This window comes from Dendrobium catenatum, unplaced genomic scaffold (genome assembly GCF_001605985.2).
Source record: "Dendrobium catenatum unplaced genomic scaffold, ASM160598v2 fragScaff_scaffold_456, whole genome shotgun sequence".
In the NCBI taxonomy this organism is placed as follows: Eukaryota; Viridiplantae; Streptophyta; class Magnoliopsida; order Asparagales; family Orchidaceae; genus Dendrobium; species Dendrobium catenatum.
The window spans coordinates 264,351-284,366 of NW_021318918.1; the positions used below are offsets into that span (position 1 = coordinate 264,351).

The following is a 20,016-nucleotide window of genomic DNA, read 5'->3' on the forward strand; positions in this document are numbered from 1 at the left end:
AAGGGGCTGTTTGGTTGCCTGAAAAAGAAATGCAGTGTAAAGTAAATGCAATGTAAAGTAAATGTAATGTATTCTAAATACTTTGAGCTTGTTTGGTCATATGCAAAATAAACGCAGGAGAATTGTTTCCCTTGTTTGGTTAGGTATATGCAGAGTAAAGTAAAATCATTTTTTTGTAATAACTTATTTTAACATTAAAATAAGTATTTTTTATAAAAGCAATATATTTATAATAATTATTATTATATTTATAATAATTTATAATATATTTATAAAAGCAATATATTTAAAATCCATAAGATTAAGGTTTCGTTTGGGACGGCTTTTTTGTTGCTTGTTAAAGCAGCTTTTTAGTACAAAAATTAAAAAATTTGTACTAAAAAGCTATGAAATAGTAAGAAAGCCGTCCCAAACAAAACCTAAGATTGTTTTCCCTTGAATGATTGTGATAGAGATTCTCATCTACTTTCTGATTTTGTCTATCTTTCTCCATATTTCTTTGTCTCATTCAATTTTTTGAGTTGACTGTATTCTTCATTTATATACAACATTTGCATATTAATTAATCGACAGTAACAAAAATATATATCTACATTGAATTGAAAATGCAGAAGCAACTTGAAAGCATGGTGGAGAAAGCATCAATCGACGATGTAATGAGAGTTCTTCTTGCTTCTCGTAAGCAAGAACTCCATCAGCTATGGAGCACCTGCTCCCATCTTGTATCAAAATCCGGCCTAACCCCTGAAGTCCTCGCTAAACACCTCCCCATTGATGTCGTCGCCAAGATCGAAGAAGAAGAAGAAGCAGAAAAGCAGGGAAGTGCGGCAGATCTAAAGTGGTTGCAAAGGAAAGTGTTTCTACTAAGAAAGCAAAGCTGCCTTTTTAACAAGTTGGGAACGCCTCAGCAAGAAGCCTCGTTCCCATAGATCGGGAGCAGAACAGGAAAGATTTGAACAGGAGAAGAAAGCCATGAAAAGCAGTCTAGTTACAGAATAACCCGGCAGTACAAGTTCAAGGAAAACACTTTACGATAGACGTCAACAGAAAGGCTCAGCCACCGCATACTGCTTCTCCAAAAAAAATACATAACACAGAAATTTTCGTTCTCGCCTCCTAAGCCAAGGAAACCCTGATTTTTCACACCCAAAGAAAAAAAAATCAGAAACAACTAAGAAAATCAATCAATTAAAAAAAGAAACAATCTTAATCATCCCTACAGATCGCAAAACCTCGAAACTTGTTTGATCTCCACTTACAACCAAAAAGTTCAAATATCAACGGAAAAGTTCGAAGCTTTGAAGGGCAAACAGCTCAAAAGACCAAAAATCCGACTGCGTCGTGCGAATCTTACTAGAATTCTCAAACTCTGAACAGAGCAAAGAAACTGAGGAGGCGAGGAGGAAATAGAAAACCTAGACCAGTGTTCACCAAGGAGCGAGCTGATAAGAGATGAATGGATTATATTGGATCGGGAGAAAGCATCAATCGACGTTCGAGCGGAGCCGAAGAAGACGTTGGAGGGATGAGGGCGTTGCTGACAAAGAGGTTGGAGCGGAGAAGGCCGGACTTGAGGGCGACGGAGTGGAGCTGCTCGCCGGAGCGAAGAAGACTATCGTGCAATGAAGCCGAACAGCACGACGAGATCGAAGCTTTTTTTTTCCGATGAATTTATAACCCGCTCGTATCGAGCGGGTTTCTAATTCACGCAAAATAGATCCTCTAATACACGAATAATGCATCCGATGATTTTCTTTTGCTCCGCTCAAAATTATCCAAACAACCAAATTTAATAAATGCATGTAATTGTTTTACTTTACACTCCTAATTCGGGCAACCAAACAGCCCCTTAATCTCACCAATGCCTTGGATTTTCCCTATATCGCACAAAAAAGTTTTTCTTATTTTTTTCTCTAAAATTAAGATTATGTTAGAAAACAATTAGATTGACCAGTTTCAGTAACATCAAGGTCCAAGTTCTCAATAAAACTAGCGAAACCCTTATTTTTTACAATATAGCATGGATAATATGAGCTTTGAAATCAAGCACAGTACTTGAGATTACAAAAATATCTGTAAAGTATTTAACAATGCAAAAGCTGCAAATCCTCGGATATTCAAATTTATCATTTTCTATTGTACAACTCATGCTTGCTCTTCTAATTTGGTCAATAAACTTTTTACATTCCATAAGTGATCATGAAAACATTTCTGTAAAAGTAAATGTGCGAAACTTAGAAACGAGTCTTGAAAGTTCACCTTAAGGATGTGCATTTACTTTAACATAGCCATCAAAAATAGCTAATGGAGAATGAAATATAAATGATAACTAATATGTAATCTGAAATAAACATTTTGCTTTAAAAGTTACAATCCTCCCTCGTTATAAACTGTTTCATAAAAAAAAATCAAAATAATGGGAGACGGTAATGATAATGTGTATGTTGATAATGACTGGATTTGCATTTTTGGATATTAGAATTAGCAAACGTTAAAAAAAATAAAAATAAAAACTTTAAACTGTAAGAGAATCTAACAGAGCACCCAATTTTCAAATAACTTAAATTTTTCATGCTAACTCTTGTAAAATAATAGAGGAACAAGGAGATTCACCGAAAAGGAGAAAATTGTATGCATCATACTACCAGAACAATTGCCAGACATTGATCTTCTTTTGGCCCCTGCATCTGATCAGCAACAGCTGCTGCAGCAACCGCTCCTGCTGCTGCTGGCATTGCCTTTAAACATTAAACATAAAAGATGGCACAATTAACAAGGATTTAAATTTACAAAGAACGGAAATCTTAATTGCAGAATGGGGTGACAACAGTAAAATGATGTCAAGCATATCACATGCCAAGTCCATGATTCTGTTCAACTCAACAAAAATCAAATTAAAAAATGGTTGATATGGCTTACCAGAGAACAATTATTAGGATACATTTCAAACAAACTTAAAAAATCAATAAATGACTATAAGCAAATAGGAAAATGTTCAGACTTGGCATGTTTCACTTTTAGGTTTTCCAAAAGCAAAGACGAACTCCATCAAATCAGGGATATTATCTTAGAAGAAAACATCAGAACCTGACTTAAAACATTGGATGGGAATCAATGGGACAGTACTCCAGATAGAAATTAATGCAATAATATTGAAATGCTTCCAAGACCTGTACAAACCTTCGCTTCCGAATACTTTAGATCACTTAAGAAGCCATTTGCAGTGGCTGATTTAATAAACCTAGGAGAGCCAAAACCACAATCTACAGAGTGTGCCCTTTGACCGCCTTGCTTTACCAAAGGAGAAAACATACCATCTGACCCTTTATTAGCCATAACAGAATTTAGAGAAACTTTTGAAGGATTCAGCAAATTCCCTATGTCTGCAGTAAGAAATCAAAAGCCAGAGTGAAAAAAAAAATGAAAAAATTAAGCAATCACAATGGTCTGCAAATAAACAGGAGAATTGTTGAGTATGAAAATGTTTTTTTTTTCCTTATTATTGTCAAGATATTAAAAAATATATAAAAAGAAAGGAAGCATTAACATAGATTATCCAGAAGAGCTCCTGAAGTGAAATAGTTCGACATTGCTGTTGCCTGAAAGTTCAGGCAAAAGCACTGTTTCATTGTTTGGTTCCTTCCTAATAAGCCATTATCAGGTCCATATCAACAATTGCCCTATTGTAATTGAAGTCAGTAATTGCCAATGTCTGTGAATCCTCCATTGTGGTCAATCTGGGATCCTCTCTTCGAGATGTTTTAGATGTTCAGATGCTGAGAGGTGCCTTCTATGTGGTTTTTTTAATGTAGGGAAAGTGTGTTATTTTTGCTTAGGTTGAATTAACAATTTATTTTTTAGCTGAATTCAAGAAAGATGAAATGAAACTTGCAATTTTGACCAGACCATGGAAGACCCTAAGAACTTTTAATTGTAACTCATTTGGGTTATAAATAGAGCCTTTGAGGCATGTATTATTTGATGATTTACTAAATAAAGTTCATATTTCTAAATTAAACATTTGAGCGAAAGTTGGATGTAAATCCTTCAAGTGTGGCACAAGCCTTTGACGACCATTGTCAAAGATGCTTTGTAAAGACCTAAAATGTAGGTATTGTTAATTAGAAATATAACAATTAAATTTTAGCAAATTAAAATTATTGATTAAATTTAAGATTTAATATATATTCTTAATTAGAAATATTAAATTTAAAATTTCAGCTAATTAAAATTGATTTAATTCAATATTTAATCAAACTTTCAAGATTGAATTTAGTTAAATGGAATAATTGCTCAAGATAGATTTATTTTATTTATATAAATATTATAATTTTCTTTAAGAGATAAAATTTATTTAAGAGATCTATTTCATTATATGAAAAACAAATTTGAGGTATTTGAATGATCAGCCCATTTAAACTAACCTACTGAGGTCGCATATCTCTAAGAAAGCCGAAGGAAGACTGAGAGACTGCGAGCAGAACATGCAAAAATAGCAAGGTGAAGTGAGAAAGAGAGTGTGTGTGAAATGAAGAGAGGGATTTTGAGAGTGAGAAAAAGAGGAAGAGAGTTTGAGCAAGAGTAAGGTAGAGAGGGGCAGAGGGTGAACAACCGAGTGAGAGAGGGGACGCCAAGCAAGCAAAGAGGCAAGAATGCAAGACTAGTATACGTGATAATGCGGAGCATGATCTTGTGATGAATCGAAGGAGCAAAGGTGAGCAAGTATTGGCATCAATTTCTATCTCTTCTTCCTTTTGGATTTGAAAAAAGGTAAACCTAAACATAATATTAGATGTTCTTTTCTCTATCCACAATATAAATTATTTAAGAGAAATTCATTGTAGGGTTTCTTAAACATTACAACAACAACAACAATAACATTAAGCCTTTATCCTAGTACGTGATGTCGGCTACATGAATCTTTTATCTCTATTGTTTTGTTTAGAGTCAAATTCTCATTTAAATATATTAAAACAATAAGAAGGAAATTTACTTCAAATTGCATAAAATCTAAAATTTATCTAAATTATGCTTAAAATGAAAATAGTGACGGTTGCTGTGAATAGGCTAAATATTTCCAAACATAGGTAAAGAAAATACATTCAGATGATTTTTCCCATAAAAATTTCCAATCACGATAGCCCTCAAGAAATCAAAATGGGAGCATTCAATTATGAGGAAGGGTTAAAAATATCTTAACAACAAATTTCTACTAGGACTGTAGTTATTTGGACATCAGTGGACTATACATTAAATATCCTAACTGATTGTTATTTGGACATCAGTGGACTATACATTAAATATCAAAGTTTAGATAATCAATGAGACGACTTAAACATTATAAGCCTATTAATAATTTACAAAGATGTCACCATTTCAATGATCTTATGATTGTCACAGATGATCACAACAAAAAAACGAAATGCTTCTATTATAAAAGATGGATTTCTCAGCAAATAAGATTAATAGGTACATGTTGCAAGTTGGACAGGTTTTGTAAGAACCAAGTTTAAATTACTTTCAGGAAATCCATTGCTTAGAAAGAATCACTGCAGCCTTTAGTTGCTGAGATGATTGATTGAGTGAATTAGTCTCGCTGGAAGATAAAGACATATCAGAATAAATGCCACCCTAACTATCTCATAATGCAGCAAGCATTACGTCAACCAAGAGAAAGGACGAGAAGTTAAGAAGACAAAACGAAATGCAAAAACATATAATGGTTTTAAGTGGTATCAATCTAGTTTTTCAAATGCAAACATGATTAATAAATTAATTTCAATCCCAATTGCCCAACAACAAAAATTAGAGTTTCTAAAGCTTAAATTGATTTAGAAATATCTGATATATTTGTCTCCATTAACTCTTGCAAACAATCAAATTTTCAGTCACTCGTTACGCATGCATCTTAAAAGGGCTTAAGATCTAGAAGCCCATAAATCATTAATTGTACAGTTTGTACAAAATATCTCCATCATCAACAATCAAAGGCGCACCACCAATTTAATAGAATAGTTGCTCAAATCAAAATAAAACAAAAGTCAATGTTAATGCCAACGAGCAATGAAATCCTTTGTGAGAAATATAATAAAAAATAATATCCAGCTAAGAAAATATCAGTGTTCACAGAGATACCGGCACTCATTAATTTCAAGAAATTTTAATGTACTCAAAACTTGGTTGACTTTCAGAAAATCAGTGTAAACCTTATAATAATATGAACTCTATTAACAGTGAGGAAGGTTACCAGTAAAAACTTTCTCAGAAGCAATATGATTAGCCGTATGGAATTCCACTTCGCTTGACTTAGGAGAACCACCGGAGGCATCGCATTTGGTGAATACACTATTATGAGCCAGTGATCTTGGAGCCTCAGTCAAATTAGCTGCATAAACATCAGTAGTTGAACAGGTTGGTGAAGGAACAACATAGCGTTCTAAGTCAAGCTCCAGACTGGCTGCTGAAACATTCTGGTAATTGCAACAACAGGCATAAGAATTACGTAGATGATAAGGTGAAACAAGTAAGTGCTATAGAGTAATATAGCAAGGATTAATAGCATTCTTAAAAGATCATGCCAGCTATATGGAGCTAAGCCCAGAAAGTTGCTCTACTTGTTGTTAGTGATGTATATTCTACTTATTAACTTTATTCAAGTCAAACTTCACAGGATGAGTTCACCAATTCTGGCATTTTAGGAACCAAAACCATACTTAGAAGGTTTTCTGACTTAATGAAATGGCCAAGTACCCAACATAAAGAATGCTAAGATAGTCCTCTCTTGACAGCAATGAACATATAGCTGTCGACATAGCGAGGATACTAGATGTTGAAGGATTTTCAGCCTCACGAGGAGTAGAACCTTAATAGCTCTAGTATCGTTCTAGAAAAGTAAAATAAGAAGATAGGAAAATAGAAAATGGGAGTTTATATGATTGAATTATATTCACTGACTATGTATTAAAAAAGAAAGAAAGGAATTATACATAAATAAGTAGAGAACAAACTATCTAATAAAAAATAAATCTTAAAATCAAGCTTTAATCCTGCAACACGGTAAAAATAAAAAATAAGATGAGGACATTAGGTACTATTCTTCTTCCTCATAAGATCTCTCTAAATTGGAATGTTGCTCTCCACATATTGTTGGATTGTATAGATGAAAAGCTGCTGTTCAAAAATTGTTGGATAAAAAGTTTTTTTCAAGGATTGTTAGGTTATTAAGGATGAAAAGGCGCAACCCATGCATTCAAGATCATTTCAATGATTTCTACTCAATCCTTATTTATTAATAAACAAAAACTATTTTAAATATTTTTTCATTTAAGTATTTAACAATCATATGCTTAACTTGTTCATCATCATTATCATGAACACTTGATGTATTCATTAAATTTGCTAATATGCTTAATTACATTGTTGGCAAGTTTACTTTGCTTCAATATAATTCCTAAATTTATTTAAATTTTTCAAAATATGTTAATTGTAGTCAATTAAGTATTTGTTATGATTAATTATCTAATAAGAATATAATTAATGAATTTGAGTTTAATGATTTTGATTCCATGGAGTTTCCATTGAACTCTTTAAATATAAAATTATGTTTAAATTTTAAAACAGTCCCCGGCTATTCATATATAGTCATTTTAGTCCAAGAGTAAACGTTATACAAAATTGATCCAAAATGATCCCTTTAGGACTAAATTGGGATAAATTTTGTAAAGTCGAGGGATTAAATTGTGGTCATTTTTATATCGCAATTATAATATGAGGGACTATTTCGGATCAATTTGATATGGTCAAGGGGCTAAATTGGGACAAAATGATGCTTTGGGATTAAATTAGCTTGGAATTTCCGATATAAAATTATATGTACTACGTTATAATTTGAGTTTGTATTAATTAAGTTATAATAAAATTGAAACTTCACCTTGCTACTCCTGTCTTTCCCTTTCATGCACCTACTCAAAAGCATTGGAACTAGATTGGCTTGTGGACCTACAAAAGTCCCAACATGCAAAATTTGGCCTAATAACAAACAAATTGCATGTAACAGCTATTTATCTAAACGTTAAGGCTGACAGTTGCTTGTTGGAAGAATTTTGAGCATTTTTTAATGCCTTTTGTGTAATAAAAGAACCATCGTATGTCCATTTTGTTACTTGAAGTAGCGTGAAGATGAAGAAGGTAAAGGGGCCAAAGGAATTTTTTTGTCACTTGGCATCGAGGGAAGGCAAAGACTAACCCCATCTCAACTACAGTTGGTTTAACTGCATTTGAAATGACTATGTTGATACATTCTCATATAAAGAGATGAAGGATCGATTGTTGCTTAGTGTCGAGGAGATGAATAAGTCATTTTAATCGTTTAGTATCAGGGGAGATTGAACAAGGAGTTGAGAACCCTTGTGTAAGTTTCGTCTTCTAGAGTCGGGAGGAAGATGAAAGACAACATCCTTTAAATTGTCAAGAGATGAGGAGACAAGAAGAACAAAAAGGAGTGGGAGACGAGTGTGCAAGCAAGCAAGCGGGAGAGAAATCAAGAATAGGGACACTGCAGGAACTTGAGTGATCATGGCTTGTGGCTATAGGGGGAGAGAGGAAAAAGAAAACCTAGGTATGGAATTAACAACAACAACAAACATCAAGTATTTGTCCCACTACGTGGGGTCGGCTACATGAATCTTTTTTCTCCATTGTATCCTGTTAAAAGTCAAATTCTCATTTAAATCTAATAAAGAAAAATCGTTTCTAATATTTTCTGACCAAGTCTTTTTAGGTCTACCTCTACCTTTCTTAATAAAAGTCAAATTTGATACTTCTACTTTCTTAACCGGTCATCGGAAGGCCATCGTTTTATGTGACCAAATCATCTACGGTGAATCTCTCCTTGAAAATAATTCTATATAGTAAATTTAAATTTTGTGATTTGAATTTTTGAATGATAATAATATAACTTGAATAACAATTATATTGGAACTGAAATTGATATTAAAATAAAAGCTTAATTCTCATCTCAAAGAAAAGGTTAATGTATTTAGAATTTATATTTTTTAATTTAATAAATTAATCTAGAAACAATTAAATTTTATCTTTTATTTAAAAATGTTAGATAAATGATAGTTAGATTGCAAGATTATATTCATTTCTAATTAAAAATAAATAATGGTGAATATATATAAGAGTACATTTCATTATATTAATTCAATATATTTATAAGATCTTATTTATATAATCAGTAAATTAATTTTAAGAATTAGATTTATAGGAGTAGAGATATGTATGCATGAGCTATTACTTGTGTTCAAACACAAGGTGGTTTGACCAAGTATTTCCCTAACACAATGGAGAAAAAGGATTCATGTAGCTGACCCCACGTAGTGGGATAAAGGCTTGATGTTGTTGTTGTTGTTGTAGATTTATAGGAGTAGATAACATTTATAAGAATGAAAAAAATAATTTTATTTTGTAAAAAGAAAATTTAAAATATCTTGATGAAGAAAAGTATTTTAGAATAATTAAATCATAATTCTTCATCTATTTTTAAATGATTAGAACTGAATTTATAGAGTAAGGAAAACAAATGTTATAATTAGCTTAATTTAATTGATAATAACTTCTTTTAGAAATAAATTAAATACAAGATCTATTTAGCAATATTCAATAATTAATTAATGGGGGGAGAGAGAGTGTAACTTATATTATATAAAAAATAGTATTTAAGATTTTAGTTATTAGATTTATAATATATTAAGTAATAAATTGAATTAATGGGAGGAAAATTTAAATACTAGAATTGGAGAATATTTTTGAGTTAGAGATAAATCATAAAGTATGACAATAAGAAGAATGTAATTATATAGGTATCAAGCTTACGAGACAGAGAGGTGATTAAAGAGAATTGTCAAGGCATCCTATTTGGAGGTGATTACTAGTATTTTTAAATTATAATAATGATTTTATTTTTCTTTTACATTAGATGCATAGAATAATAGCGGCACATACGTATTTAATTGCAAGTTAAATCATAATTTATCTTTCTCATATTCAATGATTATTCATCTTGAAATATATGATAATTAGAATATTGTGTTTCACATTATTATATAAAGTTAATGAATGCTATATCATTTAAATGACTAGATAGATATTATTGCATATGCATGTTGATGGATAGAGTACACCCCTTATGATACTGCTGGGGAGACAATATACACATTTGTGTGAAATAAAATATATTTTGAAAAAGGTTATGAAAAATAGAATGGAATGAAAAAATCTTCATTGGTACTTCTAGATCATGTCTCATATGATAGTTGTATTATTTACATAAAGGATAATGATATGATACATATGTACAATATATAGATATGCATAGCACTCATGATATTCTCAAAATAAATTTTATTTAGAATTAATTTATATTTTGTAACGAGCATGCATGTTATTCAAAATATTTTTTATTACTATAATTTAGAAGTATAGCGTACTCACTAAGTTATGTTATAACTCACTCCTATATTTATAAATGTTCACAGGTATTATCAAAAGAATTTAAATAAGTGGAAGATGAAAGGACATGTATTGTAGGCATGATACTCTGGAAAAAAAAAAGGCATTTATCGAAATAGTTATAATATTCTTTTAATGTATTTGAGGTATTCATGTCTCTTTCAATGTATTGAAATAATTAGTCAGTAAATGAAAATTTAAATAATCGTTTCACTATCTGCTCCCACCTCGTTAATTCGAGCCTCCGAGTCAGATTGTGACATTTTGTCAAGGCTATTTTAAGAGAACCACTTAACTATTGGAGATATTTTGAGAAGTTTTTAAGCCAACAAAAAAGTCAAAGTCAAAGGAAAAAAATTTTCATAGTAAACCATTTGTGAGGAAAAATTAAGAGAAATCCAAAAATGTTCATTAAAGCAAAGTATTATTGAGTTATTACATGTTGGCAACTTCTCTCTTTTCAATCTCAAGGTGTTTGGAATTTATTTTTTACATTGTAATCTTAATATTTTGTTTTGTAGAATTGTTTGTAATATTTGTGGGGGTTAGTAATTGAGTTGCTTCCAAAGTGCTGAAAACAAGTTGGCTTGATTTCAAATTTATAACTCAATCATAAACTAAGATTTTCTGAGGCTTTCTTCATTTACTCATGAAAGTGGAGAATTTACGCTTGTAGTTTCAAGTGTGGTATAGTGGAATCCTTATCTGGGTAGGATTAGGCATGCACATATGCGGGTTGAGTAATGAACCACCACTTTGCCCCAAACATTGTTATCATCAATCTTTCCAACCTTGGTGGCGAAATTGTATGGATATCACTCTTATTGCTCAAAAGATGAACTAATTATGTACTCATTTACAAGATTCATGGATTTGCATTACTAGATGCAAAGTTTATCCCTTAATGGAATTTTTCACGTAAAATATTAGTCTCTTGTATTACATCAATGTTTGAAATTATGAAACTAAGACGATCATAAATCTATTCTTTGGACAGTAAAAAGAAATTTCTTCTGGCACAGAATACTATAAAATCAAATAAAAATTAAGGGAAATAATGGTCCAAATTCTCTCAAAAAATCCTAAATGGCATCTTTGGTGATCCTTCCCTTTCCATCATCATATTATCATATTTGGAGGAATTCTACGCCATAAAGTATTCTTATGTGGAAAAAAAGAAAAATACATAAAATGAATCCTAGCACTAGAAATTTTTCTAATTAGAAAAAATAAATAAATAAAAACTAAAAAGAAAACAATGAAAAAAAGGCAGATTTAGATAGCAAAGTACTCTCTAATCACATTAGTCCTTCGTGAGGTTTGCAAATATATACAATGTAAATATTTGAACAAGAGTACGCAATTTACAGAAGGTAAGGAAAATTTTATCAAATTCATCAAAATGATTAAAATTTTTAGGAAAACAGCTCAAGCCCCCAACGCTATGTCTTGCAAAACAAAAGATTACAAAAAAGAGTGTAACGGATAAAAATAAATGAACAAGTTTGCGATTTACACGTTCAGATCTTACCTCTGATCCTCCTTCGGGAGCCGCATTGATGCAGATGTCAGGAACCCCCCGGACAGTAGAAGGCCTGAGATTCTCCTTGTAAGCCCTCCAGCTCGCCGCCAGATCAAACGGCGAAACAATGTCAGCAATCACAAACACCTTATACTCTAGCAGCTCCTCATCACAACATCCAGGAAGCCTGAACACCGCCGCTCTAGCTCCACCCTCCAACTTCCCACCAGTGAGCAACCTATCTTCCCCTTCCTCCACTACGTACATACTCTCCATCTCCTTGGATTTCAACAAGAACTTGAAAACCAGTGTTCCTTCAACACAAACCGATTTCATTAAAAACGGAACCTACCAAACTTCTCCACTACACGAACAAAATAAATTCAAGTACCATGGTTCGGCGGCACAACGAAGCTCAACTCCCACGTCAACGCGGATTCCCGCTCCATGGACAGCTAAAAAAGGAAATAGTTTAGGACATCTCCAATCAAAAATCTCATTTTTCACTCCAAAATACAGTGAAACCAAAAAATGCCTTCATTCATCTCCAATCAAACGCTATTTTTCCCGTAACAGTCCTGTTCTTTCCCGCCTTTCTTCCAAATTAAAAAAAAAAATGGATGAACAGTGCAATGCCAATATTGACGTCGCACTGTTCATCGGATGGAGTAAAAAATGACGGTCCGTTGGAGCAAAGCAAGAACGGCAAGTGTTTGCCGTTCCATTGGAGTTGCCCTAATCAGAGTTAGCGAAATGGTATTAGGGAAAAAATGTAAAGGAGTCGCACCGATCGTGAGGAATCCCAGGAGCCGACGATGGGAATGGAGCCGAATACATGGGGGATTAGGTCATCTCTAATTTTCAAATTCTCTATCTTGAGGGAGACATAGAGCTGGCTGCCACTATCGCTGTCGAAATCGCCGCTGAAACCTCCGGGACATTTGGAGGAACCTCCTCCCATCTCCGACGATCGCTAGGGTTCGTGTGAGGGAATTGAAAGGGATTGTGGTGGGGGGAAAGAGGATCAGAGAGCTTTTATGGAGAAGATGGGTACTGGATAAGACTGCGGCGCCACGATGACGAGAGTGCGCGGAAATGGAAGTTAAAGGGGTAACTGCAGTTGTGGAAATGACCAACCGAATCAGAACCGAAACCGGTGAGGCGGAGGTTTTTTTCTTTAACTGCTAGTAATTGAGAACGTGTGACATACAGTTTTTTTTTTTTTTTTTTTTATTTTTTTTTTTTTTTTCTATAATTTTTTTTTTTTGTTGGCATTAGAACGCCGTGTGATGGGAACTTTTATTTGGTCCGGTCACAGGACGTAACTCTACGTTCGGCAGCCAGTAGAATCGCGCCACGTGTTTTCATTATTTACCTTGCATCCCGACAACCCGACCCGGAACCGACCCAGGATGGCTCAGTATTTCTCGGTTTTGCTGGGTATTGCTCGGTATTGCTATGTATTGGTCGATTTTGCTCGGCAATAATCAATATCAAGCAAATACCGAGCAATACCGAGGAATACCGAGTTGTACCGAGTCGGTATTGCTCGGTATTGGTCTTCACAGAGCGATATTTCTCGTTATTGCCAAGCAATACCGAGCAAATACCGACCAATACCGAGCAATACCGAGTTGTACCGAGTTTTTCTAGCTCGGTATTGCTCGGTATTGGTCTTCACAAAGCGGTATTTCTCGTTATTGCCGACCAATACCTAGCAATACCGAGCAAATACCGAGTAATACCTCGCAATATGTGAACATAGCATTCCCTGGTTCCGGTCCGGGTCAAGTCGTCGGGCCGCGCGGTAAAGAGTAAGAGCACGTGGCGACATGTTATTGGCGGCCGAACGTAACTCCATGTCCGGTCAGAGGACGTAATAATTGTTCGTGTGGTGGACATGTGGCCCTGATTTGTTCATAAAAATTTTAAGATGATTTGTATATGTATTCATCAGGCTATAATATATTTTAGAGGGAAGGCCTCAATAGAAAGGACAAGAGGGAGAAGAGAAGAAAAAACAGAAGGAAAGGAAAGAGGGGAGGAGTGATTTTGCTAATAAGGGCTTTTAAGGACCTTATTTATAGTTTTTTTAGGGGTAGAGAGAGAGAGTTTTCCTAGAATTTTTGGAATTCTATAATATTTTCTAAAAATTTCTTCGCGCGGGAATTTTTCATATTTTTTGTGAATTTTTTGGAATTTTTTTAAGAATTTTCTTCGGGACAAAAAAAACATAAAAAGATATTTTTTTCATTGAGGTGGGGCCCACTTGAGGCGGTGGGCTGAACCGCCTCACCGTAAGAAACCAGGCCGCTTAAATGGAGCGGCAGCTCCAATGCGGTGCGGGGCCACCTCGCGGGTCAGGCGCGGCCCCGTTGGAGCAGGCAAGCGCGGGTTAGGCGAACCGCTGGCGGTAAAGCTATGCTGCGGAACCGCATCAGGCGGAACCAGACCGCGCGGGTTCAGGTGGCTCGGCTGTGCAAGGGCCCGCGAGTGGGTCTGGTTGAGGTTACTGCGCATTCTCGTTTTTTGCAGCGCGCGGGCCAGTCGTTATGTTCTTGTTGTCCTCATGCGGTGGACCGTTTGTCTTTCCGTCGCTGGTTGGAGCGCTGGTCGACCATTTGGATAACGCTTGGCAGTCATCGGTCAGTCTTTGTATCAGCGACGCTACACAGGATTTCACGGAGGTGGTTAATAGCTACGATCCGTGTCTCATCTTTGTGGAGGATAGGCACTAAGCTGCCATCTACATTTCTAAATAATCTATCCAACATTCAAAGGACCAAGGGCACATGCCATAGGCCGTTCCAGGCCATCACTTTATTATAGGGGACGTTCGGCTGCTCACTAACGGCGGAGGAATTAGTTAATCCAATGGTAGGTGTTCAGTGAGAATCAACCAGGATCTTTGACTCATACATTTCGCTCAGAAACACACTGCTACAGACCTTCTGTTTAAGGTCTCTAATGATAACGGTGACCTTATAGTGTGGATGGTTGGCCGGATTACAAACGTTTTTTCGGGACATAGAATTTCAGGTATACTTCTTTACACATATTGGATTCTTTTGGGGTAATATAGTCTTTTTTCTAGGGTTCGGGATGTCGGCATTGATTCGCGCTTGACTGTTGATGCTTTAGGGTTTTGTTTGGCTTTCAATATAATCTTTCTTTTTCGCAAATATGCGCTAGGCTATTGGTTGTTTTATCTCTCTCTTGTGAAAAGAACAATTCATATTTCTGTGGTTGGGAACTTCGGATATCTTTAGGACCACCTTAGGCTTTTGTGTGAAACTTATAATGGTATCAATTGGTTTCTTTGTGATTCTTATTACGATGCTTTCTCTGAATCTACCGATAAACGGATAATCAACCTGTTGGGATTGGTGTCGTGCGTTTGTCCGCTAACCTAATTATACGTTGTGGGAGTAAGATCTTCTATAACTAATCATATAACAAGTCTATCTCAAATTGATCATAGAACTGATTTTGGCATTACTACGAATGGATGAGCCATATTATAGTGATCAGTTGTGGCTGCCGTAATTCTTAAAATTCTATAGATTTTCAGGCTTAGAGAGATAAGAAGAATTTAAAAATTAATTCTTCGCTGCAGATATTTCCGATTGTTATTCAGCGAGTCTGTCATAGTCAAGGACTCTGACACAGTTCGTTTGTTTATTCTGTTTCTCGAAAGATGAATTCGGTTCTATACGCGGCGAACGACACCTCATATTAAGAGAAGTGAGTTTTTCCTCTTATATCTGGAAGTATCTTCACACTAAGAATAATATAAAAGTGTAGGCATATTCTCTATGGGACAGAGAAGTCTCCAGGGCTAATGACCTGAAGAAATACTCAAAATCAAATAGGAGAGCTCATAGTGGTTGGGCTCAAATGATGGACCATAAAAGGATGCGGGCAAGACACGCGAATATCAATTTTACAGAAAAATTATATGTAACAGCTTAGTAGTTTACTCAAATTCAAGATGTGCAGTCAATGTTCAGTTTTCCCCAACTGCACAGAATGTTGCTTGAAATCGCAGACGATTCCTATAAGCAAGGACCTATTCTTTCGATTTCCCTACCTAACTCTGAAAGGACTCTAAGGAAGACTGTAAGTGTATCAATTAGGCGGAAATCTCTACTTGCCAAAGACTTGGATTTCAAATTTGTCGCGCGAAAGAGATTACACATACTTGTGATACCACATCTCAGTACTATACATACTAAGGCAATTCACGCATAATTATGGTATCCATGTAGAACAGGTCTTGTGCATACAGTTCTCTTTTTCTTAATCCGCAAATTATTTTCTGTCTAGGTATGCATTTAGGGTATCTCGTTGATTTCAAAAGATGTTTTTGCCACCATTAAAATCAGACACAGATACAAGCCTTGGGTTTACCATATTATGATCGACCCGTTCTCTTTACCATTGTAGTTCTGTCGGTTCTATGATACCTATTGTTAACGTCGATTCACACTAGACACTCATTTTTCATAAAGAATAATATCTGCACTAATTAGGATAGAAGCTATAGCTCACTCCGTTCATGGCCATGAATTAACAAAAAATGTTTTTTTTTTGTTTTATCGCATTTGTCTCATATAATGTTATGGAGAGGTCTATCCGGTTGCAGGGAGTTAAGTGACGTATATAAGTTTGATTAGTAGAAGAGTTTATAGTAGTCCTCCCTCCTTCCGACTTTGCTTTGGTGATGTCAAGACAGGGGAGGTACGCTACCTTGATGTATCTTTGTCATGTATAAGATTTCCCGTGGGAACTTAGTGGACGGACCTTAGCTATATATATGTCTTCACACTATTTTTGCTTGCACACCGTGCACGGAATAAGCCTACGCGGCCACCGCAAAGGAACTTCGGGAATTGCCTTTGTTTGTTGTCTGTGATCATCATCCACACAAAGGAGGCCGGTCGACTTCTCGTTTGCAGTTTAACTAATTTAGACATTTTCACTTGCCGGTTATAAGTTTGTTCAGGACTTTTGCAGTGGTATCACGCAGATTTATATTTTTCTAATGGATTCTTGCCTACACTTTTCATGACGGTATCATAGATTTGGATTGACAACTCAACCGTACGAGGCTCCGTATATGCGATTGTGTAGGACGTATCTCATTATGGATGAGGTTAGGTTGGTATTTCTTCCTCTATCGCTCTCTGGTTAGTAATTGACTAGTGATTCTTGGGAGGCAGATCACGTCCTGCTACTTAGATATGTGTGACCTGATAGACGTCAGAAATTATTCATTAATTTTTCTATCGAGATTGGTTATACTCTACTTTCTCCAACAATAGAATATGCACAATCTCACACAGTTCAGATCGATTTCACAGTTGATCACTGCTTCTATTACGCCTGAATCTTGTCTCCTACCGCCTAACCGGTCCCTTCTGACCTCTGTCGGCGCTACTACGGTCCGTCCCGACAACATAACTAGACAACGGTCCTTTCAGACCCGCAGTTTTCTAATCGACTACGTCCTTGCAGGCCTTCGTCGCCTATAGATGGTCCTTCTGACCTCCATCAACAACAACAGTCTTTCTGACCCCGGTTTTCTTGCCGACTATGGTCTCTGCCCACTACGGTCCTTCAGGACAACAAACATGTATATGTAAACTCCTACCATGTAAATACAATCTTATATTGATGTACATGTTGCTACAATGCAATCCCAAGGCCTTATCCAAGGAAGGGCTCATTTGGTAATCGACTGAGCAAATACTAGTGATCATTCAACTGGCCAGGCCCGTGGTTTTTCTTCCTTTTTAGGGGTTTTCCATGTAAAAACTTTGGTGTCTCTTATGAATGCTACACCCTCTGCACTTATTCTGGTTTTGTGTGCTGGATCTTTCGGTACAATGCTAAGACGTTTAACTAAATTTTTATTTTCTCTAACCGGGGTCGGCGGAATACTCCAGGACGGCACAATCAATACTAATATTAAAATAATTTAAAAGATTATTCAAATACTAGTAAGAAGGTTTTTAAAATAATCAAAAGGAATTGCTATCTAACCAATGTAGGGGGTAAATATTTAACTCTTGGAATCATGTTGTGTTTCACTATCATGCTTATTCTTATCTCCTTCTCATTGAAAGTGTCAACGCAATCCTGTCATTTAATATTTAAAAGATGGATAATTTTAATGCCTCAACAATCTAAATTTGGAAAAAATTGGGTTCTATAATCTTTAATTTACTCTGTTTAAGTCCTCATGCTAATATAATTTAATGAAAACTAAGCAACAAAACAACATTATACATCAAATATTTTCCTCTTGGTTTTTAATTAATCATTCAGAATTTATTTACAATAGCTAGAAGTTTCAGATAAACATATCATTTTACCTATTGACTTTTTTATTACAAAGAATAAAAAATAAAAGAACAAAATATAAAGGCTAAACTTGAAAGATTCGATTGGCTTTCACTCTATTTTGGATCTAGACCTCTTTCCCAAAAATATTATAAAATCACAGTGGAACTAATAGCTTAGTAGTTTACTAAGAACTCATACCTATAATCAATTCAAGGTAATAGAAGCAATATGCTTGTAATCATTCAATTCATATCAATATAACATGTAAGGTAGAAGATCTTGTACTAGTCAATATTGATTTTGTACAATTTCAATATGAAGGCAATGAAATTAATACTAAGTTTATATAATTATGATTTCAGTGTTAGTAAATTATATAAATGAGGGGTATGTGTTCTGTCATTTTAATGCTCATAATAAGTACAACACAAACCATGTCTATTACGAATCTATATATGTTTTAATAATTTATATGTTATTTTAACATGCAAGCCATCTCATAAATATCAATCTATATGTCATATTAAAACAAGTGTTCTACAACCGTTATATGCATTACATGTTGGTATAATGTCAAAATCAATATGCAATGTATCATATATATCTTGTGGTTCTATATATCTTTATGTCTTCGTATTAATCTTTATCATATGTTATATTAGTGGTATCATGCATCATGGTTATATCAAATCACTTCTAATTTATCATGTATGCTCATTTCACATGTTATATTTTAGTAAAACATGATATCTTCAAGCTAATACCTCCCTTTTTAATCATTGAATATTTTACCAAAATCCTTTATTTAAAAGAAAAATCATCGGGCCAACCTTCATACACAGAGCTAATATCTCTCTAATCTAGCTTGAAGTCAAAATCAATCATTTTTCACGACAAACCATTTCCTTGCTTTATTACATACATTTTCATATCAGATATAATATAATGACAACATCATGGGCATAATTATGTGCGATATGATCATAATAATTTGCAATGATCATAATAGTGAATCTATTCAATATTTAATCCTGTATATATGTAGTATGGCTGAAAAATACATGTTTTTACTAATGAATAAATATATGATATATATATATCTAATATCCAAAAGTAACATCCAAACTCTTGATGCAATTTTATATTCAGAATTAACTGCTATTTATTTCAATTAAATGCCCTATATATACAAAATCAAATGGTAAATTTTAAATAAACACATTCTAATGGCTTATAAATGACAATATCCCCATATATTAAAATTATATGGTAAAAGTTCAACTAAAATGTAAGAAGCATGCAGAAAAATAGACCAAAATACAAAAAATTGAAAACAGAGATGGATTAAGGTTACATATCACGATTAGAATAATTTTCACAATTGGAGCGAAGTGGCAAAATGCCTTGGAGCAAGCTTTCTCTCTCTTTCTCCTCCTTCTTTCTCAAAATTCAAACTGCATAGGATAGGGAGGGGGAAGGCCAATATGTGAGGGGTTTTGATAAATTTGAATTTTGATATTAAAAAAAAAAAATGATTTTTTTGACCGCAATGCCACAACGCTAAAGACCCCCAACGCCGCCAGCGCTTCAATCTACAAAAAAACTTGAGAGCTTTGGTGTCAGCAATTGCTACC

The 20,016-nt window shown here is 34.5% G+C and overlaps 1 protein-coding gene across 1 annotated transcript in view; it reads right to left on the reverse strand.

Moving 5' to 3' along the window:
* Window positions 1-13,169, reverse strand: part of LOC110096112 (6-phosphofructo-2-kinase/fructose-2,6-bisphosphatase) — a 65,498-nt gene extending 52,329 nt beyond the window's left edge. Inside the window, exons 1-6 of the mRNA XM_020821884.2 lie at window positions 12,822-13,169; window positions 12,426-12,489; window positions 12,044-12,348; window positions 6,248-6,470; window positions 3,181-3,383; window positions 2,646-2,738 (exon numbers count right to left, since the gene is read on the reverse strand). Of these exons, the coding sequence (XP_020677543.1) occupies window positions 2,646-2,738; window positions 3,181-3,383; window positions 6,248-6,470; window positions 12,044-12,348; window positions 12,426-12,489; window positions 12,822-12,995 (1,062 nt within the window). The 5' untranslated portion in view covers window positions 12,996-13,169. The remainder of the gene's footprint in view (window positions 1-2,645; window positions 2,739-3,180; window positions 3,384-6,247; window positions 6,471-12,043; window positions 12,349-12,425; window positions 12,490-12,821) is intronic.
* Between the last annotated feature and the right edge of the window lie 6,847 nt (window positions 13,170-20,016).